The sequence below is a fragment of the Trichechus manatus genome, unplaced genomic scaffold (genome assembly GCF_000243295.1).
Source record: "Trichechus manatus latirostris isolate Lorelei unplaced genomic scaffold, TriManLat1.0 scaffold00101, whole genome shotgun sequence".
Taxonomy (NCBI): domain Eukaryota; kingdom Metazoa; phylum Chordata; class Mammalia; order Sirenia; family Trichechidae; genus Trichechus; species Trichechus manatus.
In genome coordinates, this window is record NW_004444037.1 from 7,065,576 (window position 1) to 7,081,912 (window position 16,337).

The window sequence follows — 16,337 nt, forward strand, 5'->3', positions numbered from 1 at the left end:
GCTCTTACCCACTGCACCACCATATGCACTCAGTAAACATAAGCAGAAAGATGATCAAAGCAGATACTTCCTTTTCAGTATCAAGACAAGGGTCTAAGAAAATAGCCAGACACACTTGTGACTTAACACGTAACACTGAACACTTTAATACTGGAATGTTCTAGACAGATAGGCTTATAGCTTGTCCACATGAAATACTCAAGAGAGTCAACTGAAAGGTCCAAGGAGATATTTAATGAAAAAATACACTTAATCAATGATTGAAAGAATAAGAAACACTGACAGCAAGTTTCAAGTATTGTTCTATCTACCCATGCATGTATTTTACAAAATCAAGGCTGGGAAATGTTAAGACAGGTATTTGATCATGATCTTGTATAAGAACCTAATTCTCTACCTCCTTTCACCCTAAAATTGGGCACACAGTCCCCCCAGCTGGGAATGTAATGCTCTGGCATTTGGGAAAGTCAATTACCTGCTTTGTACTGAAGCAGTCAGTGAACTATTCTGTAAATATGGTTAACACACCAATCTTCTATTGGTGAATTTACTGCTAAAACAAAATCTCAATGTGAAATACAGGAGATGACTATTTTACAAGAAAAACATTGTATGCTGTTTGTCGGCAGTTCGAATCCACCAGGTTGGTAACAAATGTAATGACCAGCTTCATCACTTAACAAAACATTTCACAAGACTTTTTATTGTTTTTTTTAAAAGCAGTTAGTTAAGGTACAGTTTATAAAACAGTCATATCTTGATTTTTATGAACATGAAAATTCTAATTTTCTCTCAAACAAGTTCCTGCACTACAGCTACACATAAGTGGACAGGGGGATTTGAGCTCCCAACACAACTTATCATAACTCTTAAGTCTGCACTTAGCCTGCACCTATGTTAACACTGATCCAACTGCCACTGAATATAAAGCAATTGTTTCTTCAATCTACTTATTTTAGCCAAGGATTCTACTCATTTACAGAAGACCTGTGTAGGCTTTCCTTCTCCCATTCCTTTTCTAACCTGCTATTCACTTTACTGCCACCTTGTGTTTTTTTCCCAAATATGAATTGTTTTTAATAATCTTTAAATGTACAATTTCTATTCACTTTGTCTGCATGCTTTACTATAAGCTATCAAACACGTAAACTATGTATAAACTGCTGTTTTCCAAAGGTTAAAATAACCTCCACAAATACTATAGTTTTTTTTTTAACTGAGGTTATTTATTCAAATAATTTTTGCCTTCATTAGAAATTATTTATATTCTTAAGTAGAAATACGATATCCATAAATGTTTGAATTTGGTTTATCAATAAGGACTTATGCATCTCCAACTCTTTGCTAATACAAATTAAGGCATTAAGTCTTATTTAAACAAAAAATATGGTTATCTTTCCCAGCAGAAGTATAAACAGTGTAACAGACGGTGTCATTTTTTTTTTTTTAGTGTTGAGCTGTGAAAAACAGAGGCAGCTAATAGCACAAAGGCCACCTTGCCATGACACAATTTTGACTAAGGCCTGTGATACTACTTAGTTTAAGAAAAGAAAGCCAACAAAGGGAAGGGAAACCGAATCACAATCATTAAACTTAACTGTGCATATACATCGATTACATTCTATTTCAGACACTTGTGTAACTGTAAAGATGTTGTACTACGAAGAAACACAGCTGGAAGTCTGGGCTTCTGCATTGTAGGAGGTTACGAAGAATACAATGGGAACAAACCTTTTTTTATCAAATCCATTGTTGAAGGAACACCAGCATACAATGATGGAAGAATTAGGTAATCATAATGACTATTTAACCAAAAAAAAAAAAATCTAAATGTTCATATTTTGTTTTAGAAATAAGGCATATAATTATGAAAAAATAACAAAAAATGAAGACTACTGATAATTTTTATTCAATGTGGAGGATATCTTGGTACTCCATAAATTTAAGTTTATATTTTTCTATTCTTTTTTTTTTGAAATTAAAAACATTTGTGTAGCATTCAACTTCTAAGAAATTCATTTACTCTTGGTCCCATACTACAACTTCCTTCTAATACAAGCTGAACAGATGGGAGAGTTGGAGAATTTAAGTGAGGAGGGGGGAAAAAGCCTTAATTATAAGCAATGTCATTAAAACTGACAGATGTAACAAAAACCAGAGCCATGAAAATAAACTTGCATTAACTTCACCTATTAAGATACTAATCTTGTATCTGGTTTTGTTTTTAGATGTGGTGACATTCTTCTTGCCGTCAATGGTAGAAGTACATCAGGAATGTTACATGCTTGCTTGGCAAAGATGCTGAAAGAACTTAAGGGAAGAATTACTCTCACTATTGTTTCTTGGCCTGGCACTTTTTTATAGAATCAGTGAAGTCATAGAAAAACAGAAAATCACAAATAGGCCAATTAAGTTGAAACAATATATTTATCTTGTGAATTTTTATATTTAAAGAATACACTGTAAAAATATAAATGTTAAAGTCAGGAAAAGTATGAGCTCATGAAAGCCAAATACACCTCAGAAAAAGTAACTCTCAAAAAATGAAAACTACTACTAATAGTTTTTATTCTATGTGGAGGAGGATTTCATCACTCCACAACTTTACGTTTATATTTTTCTATTCAATAAAAAGTCCTTAAACAGCTGAAATGGTTTGCATGCCCCACTGAATTCCAATCATACAATTAAATTAAGAAACTGGTATATGCTGAGGTCTGCAGAGGGTGCATTATGGGCATTTAAAAAATAATTTAAAGCCAGAGGATTTTAAAAGTGCATTACTGAAAAATGTTCCTTTCATCAAATAAGAATAAATATTTTTCAAAAACTATAGCTGTCTTTAACGTAACAGTCATTAAGTTCTTTTCTACTGTCACTATTTAAAAAGATCCTAGTAATTCATTCTCTCAAATACCATGTTACCTATTACTATCACAGACAAACACCTCCTAGGGTTATCTCTAAAAATACTCACAGAATTATAAACTTGCATTTTCTCAGTTTTGACAAGAAACGACTTATATAAAGCACTTGCTATTAAGTTTATTTTTCTTCACAATATAGCTTGTAACTGTATAAACAACTCCACATACTGTTTTACCAACGAGCCTTGGAAAAAGCTTCAAGGCAGGCCAAACCAGCTTCACTCTGAATGGCCATGAGGAGATTCAAATTTGTCTCACAGTGACCAGTGTTTGTACATATACCTGCTAGGAACTACACCAAGGATGAATTATTTCACACAGGCCACCAAAACGCTTTTATAGATTTTATTAATTTGGATATAAAAGTGCCCCATCTAGTTTCACCAGAAACCCAAATTTAGAACACTAAAAACCTGCTATGAAAAAGTTGTGATATCAAAAACATGTACAAGTCCTTTAATATGCTGAGCAAGAGTGCCACCACAGTAACGATAAAGACTAGCTTTAATCTCTAGACTCAGAGGTGCCTTTGGATACCTTTTACCATGCACCCTGTTAGGAGACTGGTCTTTGATTCACTCAAGGAAACTATGCCCAAGGTAGAGCCTAGACCTTTATCAAGATACTGTGTGTGCACACAGGTAATAAACAATTTGTTTTTAGCTTTAAAGAGCTAAACATAGATAGCTCTTTAAATTCCCCACTGAGTGACTCATTCATATTCTTTCTTGGATATAAAGTCATTGCTTTTTATTTTTTTAAATATTACGAGACAGATTTTTAACTTAACATGAAAAATTCACTTTTATTTTGGGGAAAAAAGTTACCTTTTTATACTAACAGAACAAGATTAAAGGTAAATTTTTTAAACATTATCCAGAAAAATAACAAGATTTATAGACTCTACTTCTGGCACTAATATACACAAAGGGCCAAAACCTTGCCTATTCCGCAGGTGCAGCTTCGGTGCTCTCCTGTTCAGGGGCAGGCTCATTGCCAGCTTCTTTTCCTTCTTTGCTTCTTTTTGATTTTTTGTGCTTGTGTCTCCTGTGACTGTCTCCTTCTTCACTTTCATGGCGACGTCTACTATTGCTGAAGAAAAAAAAAGTGTAGGTGCTGTTTAAAATTGTTAGTACACAAGTTGTGACAAAAATCAACACTTTGTCTAAATGAATTAACATTAGACTGTTTTTTTTTTTTTTCCCCAGACTGGGTTTTAAATAATTTAATTCATTCTTTTTCTCTTTCTCATAAACACATTTGGGTAGTGATTAGTTTACATGTCTTTTACACAGACATTATATTCTAAGCTCATTTTCAATGTTATTCCAGATTCCCAGTATCCATATACTTTATTCTGAAAATCTAATTACAAACCAGAAACTGAAGTGCTAAACCAGACCAGGGAATAGTTTATAAGTATTAAAACTTATTTTTGAGAATACAAGGCCTCTAATTTTGATTAAACTGAACACTGCTTTGCTTAATATTTACTATTAAAGATTGGTTCATATGCCAATTTCCTCTTCTCCCAATGAGATACTGTAATATATCAACATATTATTTTTTATTCCATGCTAACTTTGGTTTACAGGTATTAAATGTAGTCTCATTAGTTAGATTTAAGAATCTCTGTCGAAGCCCCATATTTCAACCAACTATTTCAAAAGGTTCTTCTGAATCTTCCAGTTAAGAGTACATACGTTCTCCTGGTTATTTGGAAGTCTTTGTTTTTATTTCATGAAGTCAAATTTTAGCTTCAAAATGAATCAATATTTTACTAAAGAGCAAACCTTCGAGATGACTTGTGTCTGGTTTCCTCTTTCTCTCTGTGCCGTCTTTCTCTATGCCGTTCTTCTTTCTCTCGGCTTGCTCTATGACGCTCATACCCTCTTTCTGCATATTCCCTGTATCTGTATCGCTCTTCATCACTGAAATTGGAACAGAAACAAGTTTTCTTGACTACTGGACTGTTAAAAGTAGGTTAAAATTTGCTTAACAAAATATAAGCATAGTGAAAAAATAAATAATCATAGTGCAGTTCAGAAATATAAACTTCATATAGCAGGCTACCTTCAGTCCACTTTAGCAAACATTTCAGTACAATAAAGTGTTTATAAGATTACTGGCTGAGTCAAACAGAGCCAAATTTTAATCTTGACTCTACCAATTACTAGCTATGTGATCAAGGGCAAGTTATGAAACTACTCAGTATGTTCTCTTCAACCAAAAGGTATGGATAATAGTTTCTATCTTAAGAGAAATTATTTGAGGATTCAATTACTATTCACGCTAAGCAGAGTGCCTAGTTGACTAGAAACACAGAGCACAGAGCTGGTATTTTTATCCCTGACTTAAAACAATAATGTGCCAAGCACTGAGCTAGGCTCTAGGGATGGAGAAACAAACATGACATAGCCCCTGCCTTTAGGAACATAATCTCAAATGGGAGACCGACATGCAAACAATTAAGTCTGTGTGAAATGCACAATCTAAACAAATGCAAATACAGACAAACAGAGAGAGAACATATTAAGCTTTTAAACAGCCTTCTGGATTTGAAGACCAAAGAATCGAAGTTAAACTGACGAGTTAGCAGTATGAGGATTAAAAAAATAAAAGTATACTACTATAAGACAGGTATTGTTTCCAAGCATATTAGGGGAAGGTTTCCATTTGATAAAGAATTAAAGCAAAGGTTTTTTAAGGAATGGTTTAGCATTTTATGAATTTTGTTATAGTTCTGAAACCTTGACAAGATTCACTATATTCTATGAAGTATCTGGGCCTGAAATTAAGTGATAAACTAATAATAAACATAACTAACCTTCATTGAACACTTAACTAATGTCAGGGACTGTTCTAAGTACATACAAGTATTATCTCACGGGGTGACTATATTTAAAGGGGCTACTATATATTTCTTGCCTTATAAAAATATAAACAATTTTTTATATATTCAGATGACAGATTACTTTTTCATTAAAAGAACACACAGCACTTGAATGGAAAAAATGATTTTAACACTTTGGCTCAATAAATTAACAGAAATTAAAACCAACAATATCTTCAACCTTAAATAAAAATTCAATTTTATTGTACATTATCTAGTATAAGTAGACATACAAACAGCATTTGGGATTAGACCATTTCAGATAATAATCTCTACTCATTTTTCCAACACCTGAGGATTCATCTACTTGATTTTTGTTCTAGACTTCTCCTAATGCCTAATATATTTCAATCTAATAAAATTTGATCAGATTTTCCAATCATGAAAAAAAAAAAAAAAAGCAATGGCTATCATGCTCAACAAGACTTCCTTTCCTCCACATATAGTTCCCAGTCTTTAGAAAATTAATCTTAGAATTTTAATACAACTACTGATTCAGTAACCTTAGACCATCTCTTTGGTCACTAAAATGGAGAAAGTAAAAAAAGAACTGAGTCTGTCTGGCAGCAATACAGAGTTGATTAATGTTCATGCTCAGGGCTTCAGCTGTATCACAATTTTAGAAATAAATGACACAGGTAACACAGTCCATATAGATTTGCAGAAAAGTATTTTGGTCCATTATCTAACCTCAGTAATGAGCCGTGGCTGATAAACAGTTAAAAGATGACTACTCTATTATTACTTCCAACACCTCATTCTTTCTTTTTATTCCTTACATTTACTATCTCCTACAGTACCTTAATATAAGATTATAGGCTTCCAATAAAGAAATGTAAAAGCCTAGTAAATTTTTGTGATGGAAGTAATGCAAAGCTAATGCCAATAACTTCAAATACATAAATTCAAGTTGCACCTCCATCATCTGGTTCTGGATAGAATTTCATGAACTGGCAAAACTAGAACTGATGGCCAGAGGCAGAGGGTGGTCTTTCTGTATCTCTTTCCACCTGCGCTTCTTTCATGTCCCTTGACTAACATGCCTCCCTCCATCTTTCTCTCAATCTTTCATTTCTCGTATTTTCTTTTTTTTAAAGCATAGAAGTCAACCTTTTCTACTATCATCAGTAAACTCTCTACTGAGAATGGATAAAAATATCTTTTACAGCACTGTATGCTTAGTTTTCTTATCTGCAAAATGGGCAACAATCCTTTCAAGGCTGTTGTTTAAGTATTCACGATAACATTTATAAAGTGCTTGGTACAAGAGTAGGCACTCAATAAACAGCAGCTATCATGCAGTCTCACTGTCTCTAGTGAATTTAATGCTTAATTTTCAGAAGTAGAACTTTTTTTTGTAAAGATGACTGACCCTGTAATAATTACTATACATCTTAAGTAGAATAAACCAGCACCATGGCAAATGAATACTAGAGTTAACTCTTAAAAAATAGGACTGTTACAATCACTCGAACTAGATTTACACAAAAATAATTAAGGTCAATTATCTTATAATTTGTCTTCTGTAACCCTCTCTTCCCCTCTTACTCTCAAATCAACTCTTGTTAGCTTTGGTGCCTATAGATTCTGAACATAGCCATGTGGTGGGAACTTCACTACAGATGGTGGATGATTTAGTCGCCACACACAAAATGTAAAGACCTCTTCTTCCATGCCCCATTCTGATATGCAGCAGCAGCACAAAGGTTTCTCTGGGCCTGGAAATCATTAGAGCTCATTTCAAACACCCTAGAATGACTAGCCTTCTTTCTGGCCTACAATTAAGCTGCCTAAAAAACAGATGTTGAAACTGGTATGCAATTTTCAGAACAATGACCCTGTAATTTGTAACACAACACATACAACATGCCATATTGCTAAAATGTCAGTCTTCAGGAAAAAACAGCCTTTTCTCATACTTCATTTGGCTTTTTCAGACTATACTTCATTCCTGGGATAATTCAGAACAACATAAATTCCTCCACCTTCCTGCTTCTTTGGCCTTAGACTTTTAGTCAGGCTTAGATAAACATTGACTCCTGCTGCCCTACAGCTCAACAACTTGACAATCAAGCTTTGTTTAACCATTAACACTTTTAGTTTCAGTAAAACTTAAATATTAATTGTGCATCTGTGTTTTCAATGGAAGAATCAGAGGATTTAGGCTCAAATCTACAAATGTTTTATTTTCGAAGCAAAGAAAATTTATGACTTCTAGCAAAGCAGTTCATTTTTGTCTCCTTTCCTATCCATTTCTCATTAAACTCCTTACTTGTGAATATGTACATTCTAAACACTGCAGTGCTACCTCAAATATATTCCTTTTAAATCCATTAGAAACAATTCATCTTTCTGGAAAATAATGCCCTTAGATTTAACAGAATCATGCATTTAAGTAGCTGAAGTAAACAGCACGTTCTATCAAACACACAAAATGTACACGCACACATAAACATACACAAATTTATATATACGCATATATATTACTTTTGTTTACTTATTTGATCAATACAATTTTATTAAGTACCTATAATGTATAAGTCATATAATTAGGAGGCACAAGAAAGAAAAAAGATTAATAAATCCTATTCAGTTTCTTCTTGCACAGTCTTTTTGGGTAAAATTTTATGCTACCAACCAGCACGAGTCATCTTGATAATAAGGCTAAACCTGTAAGGAAAGTATGTGAATACTTCTCTATCCTCAGTACACAGCACTGTGCCTGGTACGTGATAAGGACTCAGAAAATACTGGATAATGAATGAAGGTCTTTCCCTTTATTTTTTAAAGATCAAGTTCATAAAGAGGGATGACAAGAGTGAAAAAAACAACAGAATTTTTAACTTTTAGACTAGAAAGAACTTTAAGCAATATTACAAGCACATCCTCAGTAGATAGTATGGCTTTACCATTAATTTCTCTATGCTACCATTTCCTCAGCTGACAAGTCAAGATTTGGATCAGATAACCTCTAAAGACCTTTTAGGTTGAGAAGTTTATGATTACATGACCACACTTCACAAGAACAAATGATGCCTGAATCAGGCATGTGTTAGCACCCTGGTTATATACAGCTTCATTTCATGCAGCAAAATCAGAAAAGCTGTCTAGATGCCTTACATTTATATATTTCACCTGAAAAAATAGCTAGTATAAAAAAATCATCTTGAACTTAATTTTATTCTACTTGGCCAAATTAATGCATTGATAATGACTGTTGTTAGGGGCCGCTGAGTCAGTTCTTACTCATAGCTACCCTATGTACAACAGAACAAAACATTGCCCAGTACAGTGCCATCCTCACAATCTTTGCTATGTTTGAGCCCACTATTGCAGCCACTGTGTCAATCCATCTCTTGAGGGTCTTCCTCTTTTTCGCTGACCCTCTACTTTACCAAGCATGATGTCCTTCTTCAGGGACTGGTCCCTCTTGATAACATGACCAAAGTACCTGAGACAAAGTTTCACCATTCTTGCTTCTAAGGAGCATTCTGGCTGTACTTCTTCCAAGACACATTTGTTTGTTCTTCTGGCAGTTATGTTATATTCAGTATTATTCACCAACACCATAATTCAAAGGCATCAATTATTCTTTGGTCTTCCTTATTCATAGTCCAGTTTTCGCATGCACGTGAGGCAATTAAAAATACCATGGCATGGGTCAGGCGTACCTTAGTCCATAAAGTTGTATCTTTGCTTTCTAACACTTGAAAGATGTCTTACATCAGATTTGCCTAATGCAAAGGGTCCTCTGATTTCTTGACTGCTGCTTCCACAGGCGTTGATTGTGGATCCAAGTAAAATGAAATCCTTGACAACTTCAATCTTTTCTCTCATGATGATGCTTACTGGTCCAGTTGTGAGGATTTTTATTTTCTTTATGTTGAGGTATAACCCATACTGAAGGCTGTGGTCTTTGATCTTCATCAGCAAGCACTTCAAGTCCTCTTCACTTTCAGCAAGCATGTGTCATCTGCATATCGCAGGCTGTTAATGAGCATTCCTCCAATCCTGATGCGCCAATCTTCTTCATACAGTCCAGCTTCTCAGATTATTTGCTCAGCACACAGACTGAGTAAGTATGATGAAAGGATACAACCCTAACGCACAACCTTTCCTGATTTTAAACCACACAGTATCCCCCTGTTCTTTTGAAGGACTGCCTCTTGGTATGTGTACAGGTTCCATGGGAGCACAATTAGGTGTTCCAGAATTCTCATTCTTTGCAATGTTATCCATAGTTTATTATGACCCACACAATCAAATGCCTTTTCAAAGTCAATAAAACATAGGTAAACAGATTTCTGGTATTCTCTGCTTTCAGCCAAGATCCATCTTACATCAGCAATGATATCACTCGTTCCACGTCCTCTTCTAAATTCGGCTTGAACTTCTGGCAGTTCCCTGTCAATGTACTGCTGCAACCGTTTTTAAATTATCTTCCGCAAAATTTTATTTGTGTGATATTAACGGCATTATTTGATAATTTCTGCATTCTGCTGGAATACTTTTCTTTGGAATGGTAACTAATATGGATCTCTTCCAGTTGGCTGACCAGGCAGCTGTCTTCCAAATTTCTTGGCATAGACAAATGAGCACTTCCAGCGCTGCATCGGTTTGTTGAAACATCTCAACTGGTATCCCATCAATTCCTCAAGCCTTGTTTTTCGCCAAAGCCTTCAGTGCAAGAACCACCAGTTCTTGATCATATGCCACCTCCTGAAATGGGTGAATGCCAACCAAATCTTTTTGGTACAGTGACTGTGTGTAATCCTTCCATCTTCTTTTGATGCTTCCTGCATTGTTCAATATTTTGCCCATAGAATCCTTCAATATTGTAACTCGAGGCTTGAATTTTTTCTTCAGTTCTTTCAGTTTGACAAATGCCAAACGTTTTCCCCCCTTTTGGTTTTCTATCTCTAGGTCTTTGCACATGTCATTATAATACTTTACTTTGCCTTCTTGAGCTGCCCTTTGAAATCTTCTGTTCAGCTCCTTTACTTCATTTCTTCCATTTGCTTTAGCTATTTTACATTCAAGAGCAAGTTTCAGCATCTCTTCTGACATCAAGTTTGGTCTTTTCTTTCTTTCCTGTCTTTTTAATGACTTTTTGCATTCTTCACGTATGATGTCCTCAATGTCATCCAACAATCTGTTCTTTGGTCATGGACGTTTGCAGCTGTTTCTTCTCATTTTGAGTCATGCCACATCAGCAAATGAAGGTCTCAAAAGCTTAACTCCATCTATGTCATTAAGGTCAACTCTACTCTGAGGAGGCAGCTCTTCCTCAATCGTACTGTGAGTGCCTTCCAGCCTGCGGGGCTCATCCTCCAGCACATTATGACACAATGTTCTGCTGTAATTCGTAAGGTTTTCACTGGCCAACTGTTTTTTAGAAGTAGATTACTAGGTCCTTTCTCCTAGTCTATCTTAGTCTGGAAGCTCTGCTGAAACCTGTCCACCATGGGTGACCCTGCTGGTATTTGAAGTACTGGTGGCGTAGCTTCCAGCATCACAGCAACACGCAAGCCACCACAGTACGAAAAAGTGACAGAAGAGTGGTGGCTGATAATGATAACGGTTATTTTTATTCATTTCAAAAACTGTCTAGGTAACACAATTACATTTTATTAACTTTTTCTAAAATTTTTTATTTTTCTACTGTATTCACCCTCCTCCCTTGAAATGTTTGTCATTTTTTCATTTACACATTCATTATGTATCAAGCACTGTATAAATTGCTGAGAATACAAAAATGAAAAACGGTGGTCAGTGCCTTTTAAAAGGTATACTAAGACATACTTGCTTTAAAGAAAGTATATAGAGTGCTTAGGAAGCATATGAAGAAAATAATTCTGTCTATAAGGTTCAGAAAGGCTCACAGAAGCTGGGATGTGAGCTCAACCCTGAAAGATGAAGCAAAGTCTGTGAGGCAAAGAGAGAAACAACATGAACAAAGGAAGTACGAAAACTATGGTGGATTTCCTGAAAAGCAACCACTTCAGTATAGCTGGAACATAAAGTGTATTGGTTTGGCAGGGAATTGAGGTTAGAATGTAGACAGGTAGGCTGAGGCCAGATTGTAAAGTGACTCATGTATCATAAAAAAAGAATTTTAGAATTTATTCTTTAGGACAGCAATACATGCTAATACCTCAGCAGTACATGAGTTCTTCACAGTGGCATGGAAAGTTTTGGGGAATCAAGTTCCAGATCCTCAGCTTCAATATTTACTCTTTCCTAAATCTGAACCGCCTAACAATAAAGATGCAAGTAAAACATCGTGCCAGTTCTCCAGTCAACCTGTACTCTCACACTTGCCCTCCTCTGCTTTTATAAAAGAAAGGCATTCCTTTCACCAATCTTACTATGGTGTATTGGCTCGAGATATAAAAACCATCATAGTAGCAAAAAGATCTAACTTAAAATATTAGTATCAGTGACACCTATTTTATTCAAGGTCCATAAAGCTTCTATGGGGCTTTGTGTCCTCCCTGTCTTATTTATCTTTCTTTTAAGGACAAAACGTGGAGTACAAAATGGAGTAATCTGGTTTGTGACCTGGGATGTTCTAAGTTCAGAGCGACTATAGAGTAATATGGTGGGAGTTATAACAAATTTCCACTAAAGACTCTGCCTCTTCTTTCCCTGAACTAGTATCAAAAATAAAAAAAAATGCATCCTTCTGAAGGCAAGTCTTCTGACAGTCAAGCAAAACAAAGTGTTGGGAGGTAACACTTTATTTTGGGCTATGTGACCATTCTGCTTTTCTTAGACTGACATGCGAAGTATGGATTAACTCATTAAAAATTAAACCTAACTTTGTTTCTGACAGAAATTGAGTGTGATTTGGCTGGCTGGTTTGACAGGAGAACTGTCTGTTACCAATTAAGTTACACAGTAGCTATTTTCCACAAATGGAGTGAGGGAAATATATAGCTCCAAGGTTTGAATAAAAATAAATACTTAACAAACATAAAATAAAAGTGTTTCATTTTTTAAAAGAATTCTTTTGGTAGAGATGTCGTTTCCAAGTGTCTGCTTTCAACAAAATTGGGCTGCGAGATTATAGATCCTTAAAAATAATTTTGATAACAGGTTAACTATATAATTTTGAGCTTACCACTAAATCTAAAGGTGTTCAAATAACTGAGTGATAAGAGGCCTAACAAAACTGTATGCTTATCTACATATTTATGTGAACAAGGTCTCTGAGTGTCTACATCTATATAAAAATTAAAAGCAGTTAACAGCAAACCCTGTTTTATCCTAACAATAGTAATATTCATTCATGAATACATATATTAATTAGAGGCAGGGGGAAAGCTCCTCTATCACATTAAGAGATGCATTTCCTTCAATTTTTTTCAGAACTTACAATATACTTATACTGCAATATACTTATATTCCAAATGAGAACTAAACTCAGTATAAAAAATTTTAAACATCAAGTTTTATGGCTATAACTTTTAAAACATTTTAAGTTACACACATAGGGTTTTTTCAGGTAAGACTGACAGGATGATCAATTTAAAAAAATTCTTTTTTCCAGGAATAAAAATATTTTACATTAGAATAAATTCTCTGGGGGAAGTGTCACAAAAATACAAACTGAAGCACAAAAAGAAATGTAAAATTTCCAACTATTAAAAAGAGCCTGATTATGCATTCTTTAAAATGGATGGTAGCACATAACAAATCACTATGACGTTATGAATCCATTGGATTTATTTAAAAATGAGGACTATTTTATTTTAAAATGCTAATTTAAAAAATACACTGGAACTTGTACATTTTTGTAATTATTTAAATTTAAGGTGAAAAATTTTAGATAGCAAGATAAAAATATGAGGGAGTACAAAGTTATTAAAACTCTTTTAAGGGATAAGAGAACGAACATGTTTGAAGACTGTTGTTTAAGGTAATGGAAAGCCTCTAAGAATTAAACAGCCCTGGTGGTGCAGTGGTTAAGAGGTTGGCTGCTAATCAAAAGTTTGGCAGTGTAAATCCACCAGCTGCTCCCTGGAAACTATGGGGCAGTTCTACCCTGTCCTATAGGGTCGCTATGAGTCGGAACAGACTTAACCGCAAGGGATTTGATTTTTTTGGGTTTTTATGGATGGTTTTAAAACGGCTTTCTCAAGTGTTCTTCAACTGAATTGGGTTTTCCATCCTCACACTGAACATAAATTCTAAAGTGTATATGAAATACACGTGTACAAATTCTTTCACACTCAACAAACCTGTTGAAAACGCTTGGTGTAGGACTATGATCGCGCTCTCGCTCTCTCTCTCGGGTGCGCTCTCGTTCTCTGTCACGATCACGATCTCGCTCCCTGTCTCTGTCTCTTTCTCTATCTCGGTCTTTCTCTCTTCTGGCGTAATAGTCCCACTGCTTGCTGGTGTCCACCAGACTAGGCCACGAAGGAGCAGAACCAGTAAGGTGCGGAAAGGTAACTAAAGAAAAAACAGAATAAATTAAAAACAAAGGTCATAAAGGTCACAGCACTTAAAACAACAAGAGACCAAAAAAAAGGCACTAAAAAATAAAACTTTCACCAAAAATGCTTCTTTAAGATTGTAGTAGAAATTTATTTCAGAGAAGACAAATAATATATGCTTAACACCCACAGTTTGAAGGAAGATCTAGCAAAAAATCTTAAAGATCTACTACAGAAAGATGCTGCATCTTGCAAGGTGAAAAGAAACAAGTTAGACCGACTAACAAACTTGCTAATGTCAAAAACGGAAACCAGAATACTGTAGAACATCTTCAAAACGTGGAAGAGAAAATAACTGTCAACCTAGAAACGTAACACAACAAAATTATTTTTCAAGAATAAGAATAAAAGCATTTGTATGAAAAATAAAAGAGAGAGACAGAGAAAGAAAAACTTATAACCAACAGACTTTATCAGAAGAACATCTATCAGATGCACTTCGGGAAAAAGGAAAATACCCCTAAATAGAAGACCTAAAACGGTAAGAAGAAATGGTTGAACAACTAAATGGTTATCATATATTCAAATCCAAATAAACCTAATATACTATCTAATAGTAGAGGTTATTTTTAAAAGAATTAAAATAGTTCATCACATTATCATGTAGGATATGTTATGAGAAGATGATTAAAGTGTTTTAAGGGCCCTGTATTGATGGGAAAGGGGGTTCAGATATTGTTTAACTACACTTTAAGTATATATGATAAATTTCAAGAGTAATCACTAAAAAAAAAAAAAGAAATAAAATGTATAATTTTAAAACAATACAGGGAAAACTAGAATTAAAAAAAAAAAACCACCAAAGACCAGATACAGGAAGTATAAATAAAGGAAAATCACAGGCCAATCTCACATATGAACTTAGATGTCAAAATCCTAAATAAATATTAGCAAACAAGTCATCAATATATATAAAAGAAAAAATAAACAGTCATGACCAAGCTAGGTTTATCTCAGCAAATCAACCAAAAAGAAAAAAACCAAACCCGCCGTCGTCGAGTCAATTCCAACTCATAGCGACCCTACAGGACAGAGTAGAACTGTCCCATAGGGTTTCCAAGGAGCACGTGATGGACTCGACTGCATGGAGGTCCCAGCCAGAACAATGAAACAAAACAAGGGGGGAAGTAAGGAATGAGCAAGGACAGAAAAAAGGAACACAACTGTCATTATCTGTACCTATTATTGCCTAAATAGACTTTATAACTTCTAGTGAGAGTTCAGCAAAAGAGCTGGCTACAAGATTTTTAAAAAAAAAAAACAGAACACAGAATTCAAATCTAACCAAAGATGTGCAAGAAACATACAGTGATAACTATAGCAATTTATTAAAACACATTAAGAACAGAAAGACCAATACTGTAAAGGTATAAATTCCACATAATGAGTGTTGATGTAACTTCAACAACGTATACTAAGAGTAAGGGCTTGAGCGCCAGACTACTGAATCTGCCATTTATTGAGTGACCCTGGGGAAATTACTTAGTCTGGCTGTTCCTCACTTGCTTAATCTGCAAAATGCATAACATACCTGCCTTCATAAATTTGTCAAGATTATGAGTTAATATAAACAAATTGCTTAGAACAGTGCCTGTCACATAATAAGCAGTATATAAACGTTAATTATTAATCAAACTCTCAGCGGAGTTGTTCATGAAACCTGCAAAGTTTATTTTAAAATGTATATGGAACGAGTCCTCAAAACATCTTATAATGTGGATGAACCTGAAGGACATTATACTGAGTAAAATAAGTCAATTACAACAGGACAAATATTGTATGATCTCACTTTTACAAGAAGACAAGAAAAGAAAAGATACATATACAGAGACCAACACTCACTGGTGGTTACCAGGGATGGGCAGAGTATAGGGAAGAAGGGAAAACATTCCAGATAGTAGACATTTGGTATTTTTGGTGATGGGAAAGGTAACACTGAATATAGGTGAAGTGAGTACAGCCTGACCAAGGTAAATGATGTCACTAAGATGTACACAAGGAAAAAAGGTCATTTTT

General features: G+C 34.7%; 2 protein-coding genes across 14 annotated transcripts in view; one reads left to right on the forward strand and one right to left on the reverse strand.

The window, feature by feature from the left end:
- Positions 1–3,542, forward strand: part of LNX1 (ligand of numb-protein X 1) — a 159,475-nt gene extending 155,933 nt beyond the window's left edge. For both annotated transcript variants that reach the window (XM_004382898.2, XM_004382899.2), the window contains 2 exons: positions 1,631–1,789; positions 2,229–3,542. In XM_004382898.2, the coding sequence (XP_004382955.1) occupies positions 1,631–1,789; positions 2,229–2,364 (295 nt within the window). In that variant the 3' untranslated portion in view covers positions 2,365–3,542. The remainder of the gene's footprint in view (positions 1–1,630; positions 1,790–2,228) is intronic.
- Positions 3,543–3,655: 113 nt separating this feature from the next.
- The window catches only part of FIP1L1 (factor interacting with PAPOLA and CPSF1), a 79,942-nt gene continuing 67,260 nt past the window's right edge, over positions 3,656–16,337 (reverse strand). For 8 of the 12 annotated variants that reach the window (XM_004382901.2, XM_023737345.1, XM_012557429.2 and 5 more), the window contains 3 exons: positions 14,064–14,277; positions 4,721–4,858; positions 3,743–4,019 (listed from right to left, as the gene is read on the reverse strand). In XM_004382901.2, the coding sequence (XP_004382958.1) occupies positions 3,872–4,019; positions 4,721–4,858; positions 14,064–14,277 (500 nt within the window). In that variant the 3' untranslated portion in view covers positions 3,743–3,871. Of the gene's footprint in view, positions 4,020–4,720; positions 4,859–14,063; positions 14,278–16,337 lie in introns of all 12 variants that reach the window. The other 4 variants (XM_004382900.2, XM_004382902.2, XM_012557430.2 and 1 more) reach the window with 1 other exon arrangement.